The sequence below is a fragment of the Equus caballus genome, chromosome 10, assembly GCF_041296265.1.
Source record: "Equus caballus isolate H_3958 breed thoroughbred chromosome 10, TB-T2T, whole genome shotgun sequence".
NCBI classification, from domain to species: domain Eukaryota; kingdom Metazoa; phylum Chordata; class Mammalia; order Perissodactyla; family Equidae; genus Equus; species Equus caballus.
In genome coordinates, this window is record NC_091693.1 from 22,185,666 (window position 1) to 22,202,160 (window position 16,495).

The 16,495-nt window shown below is 42.0% G+C and overlaps 1 protein-coding gene across 18 annotated transcripts; it reads left to right on the forward strand.

Moving 5' to 3' along the window:
• The first annotated feature begins 327 nt into the window (after positions 1-327).
• Positions 328-16,110, forward strand: ZNF432 (zinc finger protein 432). 18 transcript variants are annotated; one of them, XM_070224894.1, is made up of 5 exons: positions 328-983; positions 2,208-2,389; positions 6,635-6,761; positions 7,953-8,048; positions 12,333-16,110. In XM_070224894.1, the coding sequence occupies exons 2-5, from the start codon at positions 2,387-2,389 to the stop codon at positions 14,051-14,053; spliced, it is 1,947 nt and encodes a 648-aa protein (XP_070080995.1). In that variant the 5' UTR covers positions 328-983; positions 2,208-2,386; the 3' UTR covers positions 14,054-16,110. The 18 variants fall into 18 exon arrangements, with proteins under 18 accessions (XP_070080995.1, XP_014585798.3, XP_070080981.1 ...); XM_014730312.3 differs by having other exon boundaries at positions 618-983; positions 2,208-2,401; XM_070224880.1 differs by having other exon boundaries at positions 731-983; positions 2,208-2,401; positions 7,950-8,048.
• Positions 16,111-16,495: the final 385 nt, after the last annotated feature.

Genomic DNA, 16,495 nt, shown 5'->3' on the forward strand with positions numbered 1-16,495 from the left:
TTATGCTGTGTGGAAGAAGCCAGATAAAAAGAGTACGTACACTAAGGTTCTATTCGTAAAATGCAGACTATAGTGACAGAAGGCAGTTCTAATCCTGTCTAGGATGTAGCATGTTCTGTACTTGGGCCAGGCAAGTGGCGTGGTTGGGCTGAGGCTGGGAAGAGGCTCACAACGACCATTGTTCCCACTTTGGGATCGCTGCATGCCCCATATCATCTCGCTTTTCCAAACCTTGTTAGTCTTCGAAAGGCACTGCCACCTGCCAGTCCCACGCTGAGCTCCCCGGAACGCGCTTGTTCCGTACGGACGCCGAACCCCCTCAAAGATGGCCGCGCCCATGGGGCCCTTGCCTAACGGCGCAAGCGCCACAGGGCTAAAGCGTGCTAAAGTTTTTATTCGACTTCTAAATCTTTTCGCAATTAGACTAGTGATCGAGGTGTTCAGAAGTTAATTTCCCACCGAGCTGAGACGTCACAGCTTTAAAAGCCGCTCGGAATGTACGCTGCGCCCTTTGGGTCCTAATGGGCTCTGGCCTTCGAAAACTTTGAGCCGTTCACGGTCCCCTACAACGAGGCCCTGGCCGTTCGCAGGTTACCTCCACGTCATGTCTGCCTTGCGTGAGCTCGAGGCTCTAAAACCTCTTCATTTCCCTTTAAAGGCTGAGGTGCGGGAAAATGGGACAGTTTCAGTAGCGGTCTCTCACCGTCACGTCACTGACGCAAAAGCGGCCGCCAAGTTGTACGTTAGGGTCCCAAAGATGGCGGCCTCCAGAGCGCCGAGGCCATGGCGGCGCGAGTATATTACCTCATAAGGAAAAGCTGGAAGCCCGTATTCCGTTGTCCATAGAAACGCGGCAGAAACGTAGCAGCCCCTCGTCGGACGCTTTCCGGAGAGAGGGCTGAGCGAGAAGAGCAGAACTGAAAGAAGTTTAGGGAAGTAAGTTAGGGTGAGAAGAGGCCGCTGCAGGTCCAGGAGGGAATCAGGTCAGTGTGTGCCTCTCTCTGTAGGAAAGGCGGGGAGAGGAGGCGATCTGTCGGCACCTGCGTAGCTTATGGCTCCTGTGAGTCGATGAAGTTAGCGCAGGGCAGGTTTTGTATTTGGAGGAGAGCAGAGAGGAGTCTGTACTGGGTGTTTGTGATCGGGGTGTCTTTGGGGTCAACCATGGGGGGCTCTGGTGGTCAGTAATTAAAGGTCTGAATAGATCAACCACCTGGAGTCCCGAGGTCAGGGTTTAGGGTCTTCGCGGGTCACTCCTCTTGTAGGTGATTGACAACTGGTGGGGTGGTGTTTGTCATTGCATATGGCATCTGGTTCGGGCTCTGGAATAATTTGGAGCTCAGTATTCGAGGAACCGTTAACGGAGGGCAGTGTCCGTGTGTTTCTGGTCTGGTTTCGGTGTTAATCAGGCAGGGTGGTGGCCTTTGTCTTTTGTTCGGAGATGTGTGGCCGCAGAAGGCTCGGAGGCTCAGGAGTCCTGGCTGGGACGTGTGTTGAGCTCAGACTTCGGCTACTGGAACAGACTTGCTGAACGTTAACATTTCCCCGAAAGTTTCAGGTGCAAATCCCTCCTTCACGACTAATTTTCTGATTCCTTATGGCTCCCCACATCATCTCATCCTTTTGAACCCGCAGGAAGGAAAGTTTTGGGGAAGATGAACGATTCAGCATGTTTACAATTCATAAGCTTTTAATTTAAGATTCTGTTTTTATCTTTCCTCCTGCAAGTTTACTGCGTATTTTCTTTCAGGTTCTATATGTGAGTATAAAAGGCTGCTGTTTTCCCAGCATTTATATTTTTGAAATTTATATTTATAGCTTATATTCCTTCTGTCTCTCTTCTTTTTTCGGTGTGCTCATTGTTTCTCATATTGAAGTGTGTGTATAAACAGGGTATATAAAGACTTTTAATAAGGTATGAGGGTAAAAGAGTTTAAAGAAAAAATCTGTTCCTCACCATCCATATGGCCTCATTTCCATAATTGTTCTAAAAATTACCTGCCCCTGAGGCACAGTGCTCTGCGATTCTCCTTTCCCACTTTCCCTTTCACATTCAGGCTACTTTCACTCGTTTGAAGTCTGATGTTTCATTAGCCTGATGTATGACCCTCTGGGGAACGAAATAAAGAGACAGAAATACTGCAGACCACATGTTCAAGTGAGTGCACAGCGAGAGAGAATGTAACCCTGCAAGTAATTTTGCTCTTCAGCCCACAGGTCCTGGCAGGAGACAAGAAATGAATGAAGAAAGAGGAGGATCCAGGACCTTGATATTGTCATTTCTGGGCACACTTTTCACTGGTGACTCAAATTTCTAACTAGAAATTTACAGTGTGTGCAGAAGAGACAGAGCATCTCAGTTGCTGGCCATTCCCCAAAACAGAAGACAATGGTCAGTGCCCAGGTGACTTTTGTCTTGTTTTATTCATTTCTTTATTCCCTAATGGATTTGTAGAGGCTTGTGAAAAATCGGTTCATATACAGAGAGAAATAAGCTTTGATTCTAACTTCCGCATCATGCCAAAGAAGGGTCAAGAATATAGTGCTCATATGCTTTCTAGCAAATGACTAATGTTGGAACACAATGTGTGCCTGAAGGATCCTCTGGGTTATGTTAGCTGTCAGCTTGTGTCTAGTATCTTTGACAGCTAACACAACAAGAGAATCATGCAAAGTTATATGATATGCAATGACTGTGAGGAGGAAGCAGACAGGTTCATCGGACAATGTCAGGATTTCATGGCACTTGGGTCTTGTCAGTAATTTTATTTTCTTCCTAGAGGTGATGGGGTAGACAGTGTTTTGAACAGCAGCCTAATGAAGGCAGAAGCTGATTTCCTAGTGCTACTTTTTATAGGGTTTCTCAGAGACCCCTCTGGGGATGGACCAACAAACTCAGTGGACACGGTTTTTCAGGGGACCAATGCAAGGTCACTCAAAGGACTCAGCTTTGTGTCTGTCTGAGTTTAGCCAGGAATAAAACCTAAATGGTCTAGGTAAATGGAAGGTTGCATGGCTTTCAAATGGTCCTTCATGAACAGCTGGCTGAACTGGCATTAATGTATAGATTGGCATTAGACAGTTGCAAGAGATTTTGTCTGGTAAGGGCTTGAGTTATTGGGTTCTGGGGTGTTTGCTTTATAACTTCACACCATCTCAGAAAATGCAGAATCATTTCTCATTTTCAAAGCCAGTTCTTACCTGCTCTTTTATTGCTTTTATTTTCTGTAGTTACACAAATTACTCCTGGATACATTTTAAAGAAAAAATTTCCGATGATAGAGTGCACATGGGCAAAAAGTAAATTCCTTCTTCATGACGTTCTTCCTCATCCGCTCATACTGCTTTAACAAATGTTTGGTAGTGTGTCCTTGCTGTCACTGAACCTGTGTGTGCATGTGTATATGAGTTTATAAATGTCTTTGGATTTATGTACACATCTGTGTACGTGTACACATCTGTGTACGTAAACACATCTATTAGGACATCTTCTGTATCAATGGAATCGTATTCCAAAGATCATAACCTGTTGGCCTAAAATGGTATAATTTAAGCATCTAAAGGAATAATGCCTGTAATTGTTTGATGAATGGTAACTAAATAGAATTCCATTTATCTATAGGCATAGTCAAAAAAATGCGTTAAACTATGTAAAGCATTTAGGTGAGTGCCTGCTACATAGTAAGTGATGTGTGGGATCCTCCATGCCTTAAATCTTTGCCAGTACTTAATAACAGGATATTATCAAACTGCATAATTTTAAACAATCTGAATGGTCCAATATTCTTTTGCCTTATTTTCCATTTTCCTCATCGTGGGTGAGGTTGAAATCCTTCTTGTAGATTTGTTGGCCAGCTAGATTTTTTTCTCATGCAAAATGCCTGTTCTTATCATTTTTACATTAAAAAAACTAATTTTTTAATGATTAATAGGAGTTGTTTATATCTACTATATTTGATCCTTTCTTTTATTTATATAAAATATTTTCCCCTCGTTACTTTTCTCTTAGGTTTGTCCATATCTTTTTCAATGCAGATGCTTTAATTTTTCCTCTCATAAAATCTATTTATTTTTTATGGTTTTTGGCTTGTGACATGAATATACTTCACATTTGCCTGTATTGCTTTTATAGATTCTTTGTTTTATGGTTAGGACTTGAAATAGGAAAAGATATTTTTGAGCATGAAATTAGATAGGAACCTAAGTTTTTCTTTTTCCAAAGGATCTACATCTCACATGAAATAATTCAGAAGGTGATAAAATCACTGGTGTTAAGAATTTGCAGCCTCTGCTACGTCTGCTCTCTTCTTTATGTAGTAATCTGTACAGGAACATGGGGAGAGGTTGTCTCATAACTTTTTCCCTGATCTGGTGGTTCAGTTACAAGCAGGTCTCAATTCATTCCATGGTGTCATTCGGGCCACAAGATCAGGACATTGAAGATATTCCACACTTCTGACCTGTTTTTATTCACAGCATCTCTGACACTAAATGTGTGGGTATTTTCCTCATACCTACCAATCCTCAACTCTCCGGACACCAACTGGCTGTCCTACAACTCAACTCAATTCTGTCCTGCTATTCAACTCAATAACTACCAGGAGGCAGCAGAGACTCTACAGGTTAAGGACTTGGTCCACAAGACGATCCCCATTCTTGGTGCACTCGAAAGTCCCAAGTTGTCACCTGTACTTTTTATGACCAGCTCTAAATTTGGAGCTTCCTGCAACCCACTTCTCTGGTTTGGTAATTTGCCAGATGACTCACATTCTCACAGCACTCAGGAAAGCGATTTACTTCCATTTACTGGTTTATTATGAAGGCTACAACTCAGCAATAGCCAGATGGGAGAGATGAATAGGGCACGATATGGGGGAGGGGGTGCAGAAGTTCTCTCAAGAAACACCACCCTGCCAGCACCTCAGTTGTGTTCACCAAACCGGAAGTTTCCCAGACCTGTTGTTTAAGAGTTTTGATGGTGGTTTTACTATGTAGATTGAGTAAATCACTGGCCCTTGGGGATTGAACTCAACCTCCAGTCCCTCTTCCCTCCCTGGAGGTTGGGGTCTTTCTGGCCACCAGCCCCCATCCTGAAGCTCCCTAGGGGCCCCCAGCCACCAGTCCTCTCATTAGCTCACAGAAGACTCTCATCACTGTGGAGATTCCAGGGGTTTTAGGAACTGTGTGCCAGGAACCAGGGACGAAGACTAAATATATATCTATCATAATATTTGGGGGCTTCTGTTTATTTCAGTAAATTTGGTCTTTCTGTTGATGGGAATGAGTCTTTTCTTTCTGGTTGTTTTTATCATCCGACTTTTGCAATTGCTGTTCCACAGTTGCAGTCTGACATGTCCAGATGCAGAGTTCCTGCCTGGCTTTGCTGACTTTCTCAGTCTGAGTTATAGGATGTTGATTCAGTTCTGATATTTTCTCCTGAGATTTTCGTTTTGCTTCTCTGCTTTTCTATAATCTCTTTCAAAAACTATGTACAGGCATATGTTAGACCTCACTCTATCCTCCATATTTATTGAACTCTCCTTTAGATTTTCGATCTCTTTGTGTATTTGCTTCATTTTTTGGTTATTTTTTAAAATGCATATTCCAGTTCACTAATTTTCTCTTCAGTGTATCTAAGATACACTTTCACTTTTTGTGAAATAATAAGAAATATATACATCGGTTTCTGCCCGAAGTTCCTGTCACAGGGCTCCTAAAACCCTTGTAAATAGGGGTCTTTGACCCCAGTTCCTGGCAGAGAGCCCCTAAAACTCTCATAATTTCCTACGTGAAAGCACTAGGAGCATCTTTTATTCTAGTATTTGGTCTTTGACCCTGGTTCCTGACAGTGAGCCCCTAAATCCCTTGGGATTTCCTGGGTGACAGGACAGTCTTCTGTTCTGTTGAGGTGACTTGGTGGGCTCCTGGTTGGGGGCTGGTCACCAGAACGACCAAGCCATGAACAGAAGCTTGGAATTTTCAGCCCTATCCCCCATTATCCAAAGAGAGGAGAGGAGCTAGAAATAGAGATAATGGTCAATCATGCCTGTGTGATGAAGCCTCCATAAAAATCCCAATGATCTGGGGTTTAGAGAGCTTTCTGGGTTGGTGAACATGTGCAGGTGCTGGGAGAGTGGCACACCCCTTCCCACATACCTTACCCTATGCATGTCTTCTCTCTGGATGAAATCTGTATCCTTTATCATATCCTTTTGTAATAAACTGGTTAACAATAAGTAAACTGTTTTCCTGAGTTCTCTGAGCTGCTTTAGCAAATTAATCAAACCCAAGGAGCGGGTTGTTGGAACTCCAATCTGTAGCTGGTTAGACAGAAGCACAGGTGACAACCTGGACTTGCATTTGGAGTCTGAAGTAGGGGTAGGGGACAGTCTTGTGGGACTGAGCCCTTAATCTGTGGGATCTCATGCTATCTCCAAGTAGATAGTGTTAGAATTGAGTTGAATTGTAGGACACCCACCTGATTTCAGAGAATTGCTTGGTGGTTTGTTGAAAACACACGCACACGTCGGAATTGGTGTCAGAGTTGTGGTTAATATGAGCAGGACAACTTCCTTTATGTTCCTTATGAATCAACAAAAGAGAAACACTCATATTAAACAGGACTCTGTTATTACAGGAAACCCTGACATTCAGTGATGTGGCTGTGGACTTCACCTGGGAGGAGTGGCAGCTCCTGGCCCCTGCTCAGAAGAACCTGTACCGGGACGTGATGTTGGAGAACTATAGCAACCTGGTGTCAGTGGGTAAGGACAGCTCCCCTGTGTCACCCAGAGTGTCCCCAGTCAGTGGCCTTTCCTTTCTCAGCTGCTTACACTTCGAAGTCACTACAGTGCTCTGAATGGCAGAGTCTCTTCCTCTGGCTCCTGATAAAAGAGTATAATGTGCTATGAACTGTTTTTACTACCAACACAACTGGCACCAAACGTGTGGGTTTTTTCTACACCAACACCCAGTTCTCCAGTTCTCCAGGTTCCAACTGGGTGGCCTCCAATTAAATTCAATTCTGACATTAACTACCCAGAATTAGCATCAGATTCCACAGGTTTAAGGGCTCAGTGCCACAGGACGGCCCTCACTTCAGAGGCCAGTCGCAAGTCTTGGGTGCCCACGGTACCCACACTTCTATCTGACATGGCTATAAATCAGGTGTTCCCACTACTTCCCCTCAGGTTTGATAATTTGCTAGAATGGCTCACAGAACTCAGAAAGCCCTTTACTTACCGTTACCAGTTTATTATAAAGGATAAAACTCAGGAAGAGCCACAGGGGAAAGATGCACAGGGCAAGGTATGGGGGAAGGAACATGGAGCTTCCATGCCCTCTTCAGGCGTGTCACCCTCCCAGCCTCTTGACTTGTTCACCAACCTGGGAGCTCTCTCAACCGGGTTGTTGGAGGGGTTTTGATGGAGATTTCCTTAGGTAGGCATGATTGCTTAAATCAGTGGCCATTGGTGATTAACTCAATCTCCAGTCCCCTCCCTCCCTGCAGGGGACGGGGAGTTAGAGCTAAAGGTTCCAACCTTCTGATCACGCCCTGGTCTTTCTGTTGAATGACCCCCATCCTCAAGTTACCTAGGAGCACCCAGCCACCAGTCATCTCATTAGCACGCATAAGACACTCAGCACTCTGAGAGTCCAAGGGTGTTAGAAGTTCTTGTGTGAGGAATTGGGACTTAGACCAAATACTTTAACAAAAGATACTCCTATCCTGCCTTTGATTTAGGAAATTACAAGGGCTGTAGGAGCTCTGTGCCAGGAACTGGGGGCAAAAACTGAATATATATCACCCTGTCACATGTGTCCTCCCCTGAGAGAGAAGCCTCCTCTTTGCCGATGTGAAAACTGTCTGGTCCTTTAAACATAACATTCTCCCATCCTGACATGTCCCAGCCCAAACTGTTGTGTCTAAATGTTCCGTCATTTCCCACAAGCAGGGTATCAAGCCAGCAAACCAGAGGCACTCTCCAGGTTGGAACGAGGGGAAGAACCGTGGACAACAGAAGATGAAATCCACAGTCGAACCTGTCCAGGTGAGTAAGAGAACCAGCAAGGTGGGCGCCCAGGAAGTGGTATTCTAGTCAGAGAAGGCTGGGAGGGGGTTTGAAGATACAGAGACAGAACTTTTCCTGTAGGTCTTTGGAGGGAAATAGACCCCTTTTTTCTCTCCTGAGATCTGATCTTTGCTTATTTTATTTTACATCTTGATTTTTGTTTATGTGCCTAGTTTTCTCCTTCCTGGGGTTCTATCACCTTCCCCTTCTTTGTACCCTGTCATAATGTCTGTCCCTCTTCCTTCCACCCCCCTGGCTATGAAATTCCACTTCCCAGGCTTCACTCCAAAGAGACATCTCTGAATTCATCACTGTTTTCTGACTGTTGCACTTTCCTGCTCCATTGAGAAATACTGATTTCCCTTCCTAACATCCGTGTCTTCCTTGAATATTGTAACCTAGTCTTGTACTGTGCATCAATCCGGTTCCTTAGCGTCTCTTTCTCCCTGACTCTGAGGTTCTTCAGTGATTTTGTTTTCCATTTTCTCTCCTGTATTCCTAATCCTTAAAATTTTCCTTCAGTCTCATGAATTAAGCTCTTTCTGTTCTCTGGCTGGGACTCCCAATCGATATCTTCCTTCATATTGTCTAGCATACACTTTTCGTTGTAGATATTTTACTGGCCTGGATTTCCAAGTTCCTGCGTAATGAATAGGAATCATCGTCCCTCCACAAAAAACCTTTCCCACCATCCTATTTTAATGTTAGATTCTCCTTTGGTACTGTGTATCTTATCCTGTCCACGCGGGTGTTATCTTGAATGTTCTCTCCCTATGGAGTGCTCCTCTTGAAGTCTCTCCTGTCTCTGTTGACTGTTGAACTAGAAAAGACTGTTGTGCGTCCTTCATCATTTCCAGCCTAAATCACAGCTATGTCTGCTTCAGTTTACTGCCTTCATACATTTGATATTTCTCATTTTCCTTTGGTTCATCTTAGGTGTTAGCATTGTATTCATTTCCCTAAATCATTTGTTTTTCCCATTCTTGTTTTTTTAACAGCTTTATTGAGATAATTCACATACCTTACAATTTGCCAACTTAAAGCGTACAATTCAGTGCTCTGTAGTATATTAACAGAGTTAGGTAACCATCACCGCAAGCAATTTTGAAAGATTTTCATCACTTAAAAAAGATGTTTCTTCCCAAGCCCTCAGCCATAGACAGCCACTCATGTACTTCCTACCTCTGTAGATTTGCCTGTTCTGGACATTTCATATAAACAGCATCATAAAATACGTCATCTTTTGTGTCTGGCTTCTTTCGTTTAGCATAATGTTTTTGAAGTTTTTCCATGTTGTAGCATGTATCAGTATTTCATTCCTTTTTATTGCCAAATGATAGTCCATTGTATGGAGAGAGCACATTTTATTTACCCATTCATCTAATGATGGACATTTGGATTGTTTCCACTTTTTGGCTTTTATGAACTATGCTACTATAAACATTCATGTGTAACTTTTTTTGTGAACATATGTTTTCATTTTTCTTGGGTATATACCTAGGAGTGGAATTCACGGGTCATATAGAGTCCACGAAGGGTCCCAACATGGTGCTTCTAGACTCAGTGTCAGCATTACCTCCTCCCAGCCATGATGTGTGACAACACACAGACAGTATGGCCAACCAGGGAAGCTCACTTGAGTCTTTGGTGTCCAGAGTTTTTATTGGGGCTCAATCACATATTGCCCATGTGGCTGACCTTTAGTTTCTAGCCCCTCCTGAAGTCGGGCTAATACCTGTAGTCTCCAGTCCTCTGAAGGTCCAGAGGTTGGAAGTGATATGGCAGCACCCAGAGCCTCCATCATAAATCACATTGTTAGACTGTCTGGTGGCCAAAGATCTCAGGCAAACAAAGACACTCCCACCAGGCAAGACATTCCAGGGGCCTAGAGAACACCTCCCAGTGGCTGAGGGCAAGAGCCAGACCTCTGCTTGGGTGAGATTAAATCCTCACTGAAGGTGATTGTACAAATGAACAATAAAGGGATTAACTTAGAAATATGGAGGAAATAGAGTGCATGGTTGTACAGTCAGAATGGGAATGACAGCATGATATGTAAGAGGTATATCTACATTTTGAGTTAGGAAGATGACACCATGAATTAGAAACGAAGGCGTGAAACAGGAAATGTGCCAGGCCATGGGGCTGACTATCAAGAGTGGCCTGAAGTCTGCCAAATAAAAGCCAGTGTGAGACGGTACCTATAGGAGAGCAGTGGAGTGGAAACACAGATCAGTGGAATAGTCACGGTGAGGTTCACTTGTGTTGCTAGGCTGACTGTTTGGATTTGACATGTGAGTAATTGAGGTAGCATCGGGGAGGGCTGGTTGGTTGTGTATTTTTGTAGCTCTAGGTTGCCCTACGTTTCACCTGGGTGGCAGTAGTATAGTAATAATAAGGAACGGCCAGATGTTCCAAGAAAAACTGAAGATAAAGCTGACACTACCTTGGTCTTAAAGGAGGAAGTCTGTCCTTTTGTACAACCTAACTGTTGCCAGCCGAGACATAAATGTAGAATTCCCAAGGTAGATGCTGCTGGTAGCAGGTGAGGGAACAGTATATCAGGGACATTGAAATGGGAAAAATTTGGATACGACTTCTCTACTGAATGCAGAATGTGATTGAAATGGGTGACAGTTTCATATCCCATAGAGCAGCACATTAGCATTAGCTTGTGAAGATGACTGCAGGGTACACTGGCCAGCTGCAAGATTTGCTAACAATCATTGTTGCCCTATTTCATTATGAATGGAACATACGATACCATGACACAGCTAGAGTAAAGGTTGGAGTGTTGATTATACGAGTTGTCCACTAAATATGACTGATGTTTTGGGGAAGTTGGTGTGATGTTGGTCTACAGAGGGCAAAGTTAGGAACAGTGTTATGATGCCAGAGTCTGTCTCAGCTCACCTTAATCCAAATTCTGAAGACCTTACATTCTTGCTTGCTAGGTAGCAGATGTATTTATTCTCTACACCTCAGTATGCATATTACCCTGATCTCTATAGTCAGAATTTGGTTCTTTTAAATGGACTCAGAGAATCCCAAAACTCTAAATGTTGGACGGTCTAAAACCTTGGTTCTGTACCGTCATCGTCTTTCACTCTACATGTTCTCCCGACAACATATCGCCCCATCCTCTTCTTGAATATTAGGTATATATTGATTATTTCCACATTTTATCTCCATTTATACCTCCAAGCAGATCTTGATGTCTGTACTGTATATGTAATAATCATCTCCAAGTTTATGTTTCACAATACGTACTTGTTTCTACACATTCTGCTTTCAGTAATATTCCTCATCTCAATTGGAGATACTTCTGCCCAGTGGCTCAAGTCATAGTTAGCAGAGCAACCCTTGATTTTCCTCACTTTCATTAACCACTCCTCCCATTGAACCCATTATCCAACCTTGTCTTTTTTTTATGGAAATACATCCTGATTCCCTCCACTTTCCACCATCTCCATTGCTCCTTCAAACCACATTGAACAATCTCCAACTCCCTTCTTTTTTTCTTTCTTCTTTCTTCTGTTTTCCCTAAGTAGATTTAAGAGCAGAGAAAGTAAGGCATATTTTATATATTCCAGACACTAGCATAGTGTCCTATACAAGGGAGCCATTCAGTAAATAGTTTTGGAGTGAACAAATGCAACCCTCATCATCTTGGATCAGCTGTCTCTTCCACCTCTGTGATCTGCTCTTTTTCTAAATGCTGTGGAATGGTTTCCTCCAAACCCTGTCATTTGCTGCTAACAATGACTTGCTTATATTTTACTGTCCCTGAATTTTTGCAAGTTCCTACTTAGAAAGCAGCCAAATCTACATAGATTGTCACCTGTATAACCTTATTGGTACTGTCTTTTCCTTTTGGTTTGTTTATGTTACTGTGTTTTTACCAATGTGTAAGAAATAAGGAGCATTTATACATGGCGTTTCTGTTATACTGTTAATAAAGTTGTCACTAAAGTGCCATTTTGTTTAAAACAGCAAGGAATTTCTTTTGTGTGTATGAGGAAGATTGTTGCTGAGCTAACATCTGGGTGAATCTTCCTCTATTTTATGTGGGATGCCACCACAGCATGGCTTGATGAGTGGCACTACATCTGTGCCTGGGATCCAAACCTGTGACCCCAGGCTGCTGAAGTGGAGCACACAAACTTAACCACTATGTCACCAGGCCAACCCCCCAAGGAACTTTTTAAATGGTTTTATTCTAAACAAGATTATGAAAGGATTCTTTGTTCTTTTCTTTCCTAGAAACTGGCAAAGTTGATAATCATCTGCAGGGTCACTGGGAAAGTCAAAGAATGCTGAAAGGTGTGGAACAACGCCACGAAGACAATGCATTTGGAAGTATTGTTCCTCAAAGCAAAAGTCATTTTTCTTTCAGGCAAAATCATGACATGTTCGAGTTCTATATAAAAACTTTGAAATCAAATTTAAGTTTAGTCAACCAGAGCAAAAGCTACAAAATTAAGAACTCAACTAAATTTAATGGAGATGGGGAATCATTTCTGCATGGTAAGCATGAAGATTTTCATTCTGCAGTTAGATTCCCTGTAAGTACAAAACCCATTAGCAATAAGTCCCAAGTCATTAAGCATCAGAGAACTCATGAAACAGAGAAAGCTAACGTATGCAGTGAATGCGGGAAAGCCTTCTTTAAGAAGTCTCAGCTCACTGATCACGAGAGAGTTCACACAGGAGAGAAACCTTACGGATGCAGTATATGTGCAAAAGTATTTTCCAGAAAATCCAGGCTCAACGAACATCAGAGAATTCATAAAGGAGAGAAATCCCTTATATGCAGTGATTGTGGAAAAGTCTTCACCATGAAGAGCCGCCTGATTGAACACCAGCGAACTCACACTGGAGAGAAACCTTATGTGTGCAGTGAATGTGGAAAAGGCTTCCCAGGGAAGCGTAATCTCATTGTACACCAGCGAAATCATACGGGAGAGAAATGCTATGTATGCAGTGAATGTGGAAAAGGCTTCACTGGGAAGAGCATGCTTATCATACATCAGCGAACTCACACAGGAGAGAAACCCTACCTCTGCAGTGAATGTGGGAAAGGCTTCACCACAAAGCACTACGTCATCATACATCAACGCAATCATACAGGAGAGAAACCGTATATATGCAATGAATGTGGGAAAGGTTTCACCATGAAGAGTCGTCTGACTGAACATCAGCGAACTCATACAGGAGAGAAACCCTATGTATGCAATGAGTGTGGAAAAGGCTTCCCCAGGAAGAGCAATCTCATTGTACATCAGAGAAATCATACAGTAGAGAAATCCTACGTATGTAGCGAATGTGGAAAAGGCTTCACTGTGAAAAGCATGCTCATCATACATCAGCGAACTCATACTGGAGAGAAACCCTACATTTGCAGTGAATGTGGAAAAGGCTTCCCCTTGAAGAGTCGGCTGGTTGTACATCAGCGAACGCATACTGGAGAGAAACCTTACAGATGCAGTGAATGTGGGAAAGGTTTCATTGTGAATAGTGGACTGATGTTACATCAGCGAACTCATACTGGAGAGAAACCCTATATATGCAATAAATGTGGAAAAGGTTTTGCCTTTAAGAGCAATCTTGTGGTACATCAGCGAACTCATACTGGAGAAAAGCCCTTTATGTGCGGTGAATGTGGAAAAGGCTTCACCATGAAACGCTATCTCATTGTACATCAGCAAATTCATACAGAAGAGAAATCCTATATATGCAGCGAATGTGGAAAAGGCTTTGCCACAGAAACTGAGCTCATTTTACATCAGCAGATTCATACTGGAGAGAAACCTTATGCATGCAACGAATGTGGTAAGGGTTTCACTGTGAAAAGCCGTCTAATTGTTCATCAGCGAACTCATACAGGAGAGAAACCTTTTATATGCAGTGAATGTGGAAAAGGTTTCTCCTCAAAGAGAAATCTCCTTGTACATCAGAAAACTCATAATGGAAACAAACCCTAACAATGTAATGAAGGTGGCCACACCTTCAGGAAGAAAACATGCCTTGTACAACATCAGAGATTTCACACAGGATAGACTTCCTTTATATGTACTGACTGTGGAAAGTCCTACTCATACAGTATCAGTCTCCTTACCCACCAGGGAATTTACACAGGACACAAAGTGTATGTATGCAATCGTGAGAAAGCCTTCAACATGAATTCAGTACCCATTGTACATCAAAGAACTTAGCAAAGAGACCCTATGGATTCAGCGATTGGAGGTAACCTTTCATTTGTCAAGCCTTGTTACAAATACAACAGTACATATGAGAAATGTATAAGTCAAGGTACTTAATCCTTTGCAGAGAATCTGAACTCATTCCATGCAAATGAACTTGTGCAGGGGACAAACCATGATAGTTTGGTGAGCTCATTAAACATCACTGTGCTCCTAGCCTACTCAAATATAGTCAGTGTAGATTAGCCTGTTGCTAGATTTTCACCCTTGGGAAATTATGGAATTTGCATCAGAGTGAAGTTTAATTAATGCAGACAATGTGCTAGTGCCTTCATGATCAATTACCTCACTTTGTATGTCAAAATTAACATGTGGGAAAAAAATTCTGATACATTCAATGCAGAAAAGGCTTGAAGAAACATTTCTAGGTAATTCTATGTCTGAAAAGTATATACTAAGATAAATCTTATGAAGGGAGTGACTAGGAAAGCCGTCTACGGGAATAAAGAGCCTGTTTCATCAGTGTTCCTGAGACATCATCAGGGAGCTCATACATATTAGGAGCAGTATGATGATCATGGAAAACCCTTTGCCTAGAAATAAAATCTCAATAGTTGTCTGATACTCATGCTGGAGAAATATTTTCAGATGGCAGTGAATATGGCAGGGTTTCAGCAATACATTCTGCCTCATCATTTCTCATGAATTCATACAGAAATAAAACTGTTATGAACACACTCAGTGTGGCATAGCATTAGCAAAACATCAGAGAATTCTGAAGCAAAGAAGCCTCATGAAAATGATGTGTTCTTGAGTTTTCCATCATGAGTCTAAACTTATTATACACCTGATGTCCATTTTCGGACAGGCTACCTTGAGCCATATTCTCAATGATTCCATAGTTTTAAAGTAGGCTCTTCTCAAGATCGATTAAATTTTAATGTTATATATGACGCAGGGATTTTCTGTGCCCACCTCATATCATCTGTGATTAGCTCTTGCATTTCTTAGGCTCTAAATTCATCTCTTTCAGTCCACTATGCACTTCAAAAGAAAAAGGAATATATTCATAAATGTAATTCAGCATATTTGGGTGTATTTATCCAAGTTTATAAGTAGCATTACATGGTTTATAAAAACACCTTAAATAGGATTTTCCTAAAATTTGTTTTGAAATAATTTTAGACTCACATATTATAAAATATACCAAGATCTTGAGTACCTTTGCTCAGCTTCTTCAATGATATTATCTTACATAACCATACTACATAATCAAAACGAATAAAATGACATGGGTACAATGCTGTTAAGTAAACTGTAGACCTTTTTTGGATCTCACTAGTTTCTGCATGCACTAATTTGTGTGAGGTTTTGTTTTGTTTTGTGTTTTTGGTGTAGAGTTCTAAAAAATTTTTTATCACATATATAGGTTTCTGTAAATCGCCCCACAATCAGTATGCAGAATTGTTGTGCCAACACAAAGAAACATCCTTGTGCCACCCCTTTATGGTCACATTCTCCTCCCAACCCTGATTCATGGTGACCACTGATAGTACTCTACCACTCTGATTTTGTCATTTCAAGAACGCTATTAAAATGGAATCATACAGTATGTCACCTTTGAGGTAGACTTTTTTTCACTCAACAAATTCAGCAAATGCCCTTAAGATCCATCCAATTTAGGGGGTGTATAAATAGCTTTACTTTTTGTTACTGAGTGGTATTCTTTGGTGTGGAAGTCCCCTGGTTGGTTTGTCTGTTCACTGTTGACGGACATTTGGGTTGTTTCCAGTGTTTCACGATATGAATAAAAATGCTATGAATATTTGTGTACCCAATTTTATGTGAACATAAGTTTTTGTTCCTATAGGGTACATACCCAGGAATCATGTTGAGTTTGTGTTTAACTTTGTAAGAAACTGCCAGACTTTTCCAGAAAGGCTGTACTAATTTACATTCCCACCAGCAGTCTCTGAACCCTCCAGCGTTCCATGTCGTTTCTAGCACTTGGCACTGTCGTATTTGAATCTGGCCATCCTGTCAGGTGTGTGGGGGTATATAATGATGGCCTTAACTTACGTTTCCCTAACAGCGAATGACAGTCAACACCTATACAGACATTGAGAACCCCATCAGGTAAACCTGTCATTTTTGCTCTCAACCATTAAACATAATTTTTTTTAAGATTTTATTTTTCCTTTTTCTCCCCAAAGCCCCCCTGTA

Excerpts from the sequence above, each read along its gene's own strand:
- ZNF432 (XM_070224880.1), top strand. Across the intron at positions 6,762-7,949 it reads TAGCAACCTGGTGTCAGTGG|CAGGGTATCAAGCCAGCAAA; the intron begins GTAAGGACAGCT and ends ATTTCCCACAAG. Across the intron at positions 8,049-12,332 it reads CCACAGTCGAACCTGTCCAG|AAACTGGCAAAGTTGATAAT; the intron begins GTGAGTAAGAGA and ends TTTCTTTCCTAG.